Source organism: Salmo salar, unplaced genomic scaffold, assembly GCF_905237065.1.
Source record: "Salmo salar unplaced genomic scaffold, Ssal_v3.1, whole genome shotgun sequence".
NCBI classification, from domain to species: domain Eukaryota; kingdom Metazoa; phylum Chordata; class Actinopteri; order Salmoniformes; family Salmonidae; genus Salmo; species Salmo salar.
Window position 1 is genome coordinate 45001 of NW_025549174.1, and position 5000 is coordinate 50000.

The window sequence follows — 5000 nt, forward strand, 5'->3', positions numbered from 1 at the left end:
TCATATGGACATACCTGTAAAGTCATATTGACATACCTGTAAAGTCATATGGACATACCTGTAAAGTCATATGGACATACCTGTAAAGTCATATGAACAGACCTGTAAAGTCATATGAACAGACCTGTAAAGTCATATGAACAGACCTGTAAAGTCATATGAACAGACCTGTAAAGTCATATGGACATACCTGTAAAGTCATATGAACAGACCTGTAAAGTCATATGAACAGACCTGTAAAGTCATATGAACAGACCTGCCAAGTCATATGAACAGACCAGACCTGTAAAGTCATATGAACAGACCTGTAAAGTCATATGAACAGACCTGTAAAGTCATATGAACAGACCTGTAAAGTCATATGAACAGACCTGTAAAGTCATATGAACATACCTGTAAAGTCATATGAACATACCTGTAAAGTCATATGAACAGACCTGTAAAGTCATATGAACAGACCTGTAAAGTCATATGAACAGACCTGTAAAGTCATATGAACAGACCTGTAAAGTCATATGAACAGACCTGTAAAGTCATATGAACAGACCTGTAAAGTCATATGAACAGACCTGCCAAGTCATATGAACAGACCTGTAAAGTCATATGAACATACCTGTAAAGTCATATGAACAGACCAGACCTGTAAAGTCATATGAACAGACCAGACCTGTAAAGTCATATGAACAGACCTGTAAAGTCATATGGACAGACCTGTAAAGTCATATGAACAGACCTGTAAAGTCATATGAACAGACCAGACCTGTAAAGTCATATGAACAGACCTGCCAAGTCATATGAACAGACCTGCCAAGTCATATGAACAGACCAGACCTGTAAAGTCATATGAACAGACCTGTAAAGTCATATGAACAGACCTGCCAAGTCATATGAACAGACCTGCCAAGTCATATGAACAGACCTGCCAAGTCATATGAACAGACCTGCCAAGTCATATGAATAGGGTCGGACTCACCTCTCTACAGTACTGAGGTAGCTCCACCCATCATGCCCTCCTACTGCATACATTGGACCCTCAAGTACTGTCACACCTGGGATAATAGAGTATATATTAACACCTGGGATAATACAGTATATATTAACACCTGGGATAATACAGTATATATTAACACCTGGGATAATACAGTATATATTAACACCTAGGATAATACAGTATCACCTGGGATAATACAGTATATATTAACACCTAGGATATTACAGTATATATTAACACCTAGGATAATACAGTATATATTAACACCTGGGATAATACAGTATATATTAACACCTGGGATAATACAGTATATATTAACACCTGGGATATTACAGTATATATTAACACCTGGGATATTACAGTATCACCTAGGATAATACAGTATATATTAACACCTGGGATATTACAGTATATATTAACACCTAGGATAATACAGTATATATTAACACCTAGGATAATACAGTATATATTAACACCTAGGATATTACAGTATATATTAACACCTAGGATATTACAGTATATATTAACACCTAGGATATTACAGTATATATTAACACCTAGGATATTACAGTATATATTAACACCTGGGATATTACAGTATATATTAACACCTGGGATATTACAGTATCACCTAGGATAATACAGTATATATTAACACCTGGGATAATACAGTATATATTAACACCTGGGATATTACAGTATATATTAACACCTAGGATATTACAGTATATATTAACACCTAGGATATTACAGTATATATTAACACCTAGGATAATACAGTATATATTAACACCTGGGATATTACAGTATATATTAACACCTGGGATATTACAGTATCACCTAGGATAATACAGTATATATTAACACCTGGGATAATACAGTATATATTAACACCTGGGATATTACAGTATATATTAACACCTGGGATAATACAGTATATATTAACACCTGGGATATTACAGTATATAATACACGTATCCTCTGTTCTCACCCCAGCCCGGTATCAGACAACACGTATCCTCTGTTCTCACCTCAGCCCGGTATCAGACAACACGTATCCTCTGTTCTCACCCAGCCCGATATCAGACAACACGTATCCTCTGTTCTCCCCAGCCCGGTATCAGACAACACGTATCCTCTCTTCTCACCCAGCCCGGTATCAAACAACACGTATCCTCTGTTCTCACCCCAGCCCGGTATCAGACAACACGTATCCTCTGTTCTCAGCCCCAGCCCGATATCAGACAACACGTATCCTCTGTTCTCACCCCAGCCCGGTATCAGACAACACGTATCCTCTGTTCTCACCCCAGCCCGGTATCAGACAACACGTATCCTCTGTTCTCACCCCAGCCCGGTATCAGACAACACGTATCCTCTGTTCTCACCCCAGCCCGGTATCAGACAACACGTATCCTCTGTTCTCACCCCAGCCCGATATCAGACAACACGTATCCTCTGTTCTCAGCCCCAGCCCGATATCAGACAACACGTATCCTCTGTTCTCACCCCAGCCCGGTATCAGACAACACGTATCCTCTGTTCTCACCCCAGCCCGTTATCAGACAACACGTATCCTCTGTTCTCACCCCAGCCCGGTATCAGACAACACGTATCCTCTGTTCTCACCCCAGCCCGGTATCAGACAACACGTATCCTCTGTTCTCACCCCAGCCCGGTATCAGACAACACGTATCCTCTGTTCTCACCCCAGCCCGGTATCAGACAACACGTATCCTCTGTTCTCACCCCAGCCCGATATCAGACAACACGTATCCTCTGTTCTCAGCCCCAGCCCGATATCAGACAACACGTATCCTCTGTTCTCACCCCAGCCCGGTATCAGACAACACGTATCCTCTGTTCTCACCCCAGCCCGGTATCAGACAACACGTATCCTCTGTTCTCACCCCAGCCCGGTATCAGACAACACGTATCCTCTGTTCTCACCCCAGCCCGGTATCAGACAACACGTATCCTCTGTTCTCACCCCAGCCCGGTATCAGACAACACGTATCCTCTGTTCTCACCCAGCCCGGTATCAGACAACACGTATCCCTCTGTTCTCACCCCAGCCCGGTATCAGACAACACGTATCCTCTGTTCTCACCCCAGCCCGGTATCAGACAACACGTATCCTCTGTTCTCAGCCCCAACCCGATATCAGACAACACGTATCCTCTGTTCTCACCCCAGCCCGGTATCAGACAACACGTATCCTCTGTTCTCACCCAGCCCGTGTCTGTGGGTGGACATGGGCGTCATGACGCTCCAGCTGTTACCGTCCGGGTCGTAACACTCCACGGCGTTGAGGGTCTTGAGTCCGTCCCGACCACCGACCACGTACAGGCGGCGGTCCAACACACACACCCCGAACTGGAGTCTACGCCCGCTCATCACCGCCACCTGGAAACATCTTTAACATCATCTCTTCTTCTACTGTTTTGATTTGGTTAAAACAACTTGACTTTTCATTTGTTGGGGGGGAAATGTGTTTGATATTTATATGTTTGATTTGGTTACCTGGCTCCACGCATCCCGACGCAGGCAGTACTGCTCTATACTGGTGGCTCCTGACACACACACACACACACACACACGGTTAAACATACATATATACACACAGTTATACACACACATACTGTTATACACACACATACTGTTATACACACACATACTGTTATACACACACACACACACACACACACACATATATACATACACACAGTTATACACACACACACACAGGTTACACACACACAGGTTACACACACACACACACAGGTTACACACACATATATACATACACACAGTTATACACAGACACACACACACAGTTAAACATACATATATACATACACACAGTTATACACACACATACTGTTATACACACACACGGTTAAACACACTCACACACACACACACACACACACACACACACACACACACACACACACACACACACACACATACTGTTATACATACATACACAGAGGCTAACCTTTGGTAGCGTCCATACCCCCTACAGCGAACATCAGAGGCTAACCTTTGGTAGCGTCCATACCCCCTACAGCGAACATCAGAGGCTAACCTTTGGTAGCGTCCATACCCCCTACAGTGAACATCAGAGGCTAACCTTTGGTAGCGTCCATACCCCCTACAGCGAACATCAGAGGCTAACCTTTGGTAGCGTCCATACCCCCTACAGCGAACATCAGAGGCTAACCTTTGGTAGCGTCCATACCCCCTACAGCGAACATCAGAGGCTAACCTTTGGTAGCGTCCATACCCCCTACAGTGAACATCAGAGGCTAACCTTTGGTAGCGTCCATACCCCCTACAGCGAACATCAGAGGCTAACCTTTGGTAGCGTCCATACCCCCTACAGCGAACATCAGAGGCTAACCTTTGGTAGCGTCCATACCCCCTACAGCGAACATGGCTCCTACAGTAGATTTACGAGGTCTGGTTCTGGGGCTCTGCAGCAGGGGGCGCCGGTGAGGCAAGAGATGGTACTTCATACCTGAACAATACAAACAATACATTCATCAATACACATATCAATACACAGATCAATACATTCATCACTACATTCATCACTACACTCATCACTACACAGATCAATACATTCATCACTACATTCATCACTATACAGATCAATACATTCATCACTACATTCATCACTACACTCATCACTACACAGATCACTACATTCATCACTACATTCATCACTACATTCATCACTACATTCATCACTACACAGATCACTACATTCATCAATACATTCATCACTACATTCATCACTACATTCATCAATACATTCATCACTACACAGATCACTACATTCATCACTACACAGATCACTACATTCATCACTACATTCATCACTACACAGATCAATACATTCATCACTACATTCATCACTACATTCATCACTATACAGATCAATACATTCATCACTACATTCATCACTATACAGATCAATACATTCATCAATACATCCATCACT

At 42.9% G+C, this 5000-nt stretch overlaps 1 protein-coding gene across 1 annotated transcript in view; it reads right to left on the bottom strand.

Annotated features, from left to right (window-relative positions):
- LOC106591767 (kelch-like protein 5) overlaps window positions 1-5000 on the bottom strand; it is a gene marked incomplete at its 5' end in the record, with an annotated part of 29210 nt that overhangs the window by 11874 nt on the left and 12336 nt on the right. Inside the window, 4 exon segments of the mRNA XM_045713074.1 lie at window positions 974-1049; window positions 3223-3397; window positions 3515-3564; window positions 4398-4514. Coding sequence (XP_045569030.1) covers window positions 974-1049; window positions 3223-3397; window positions 3515-3564; window positions 4398-4514 — 418 coding nt within the window.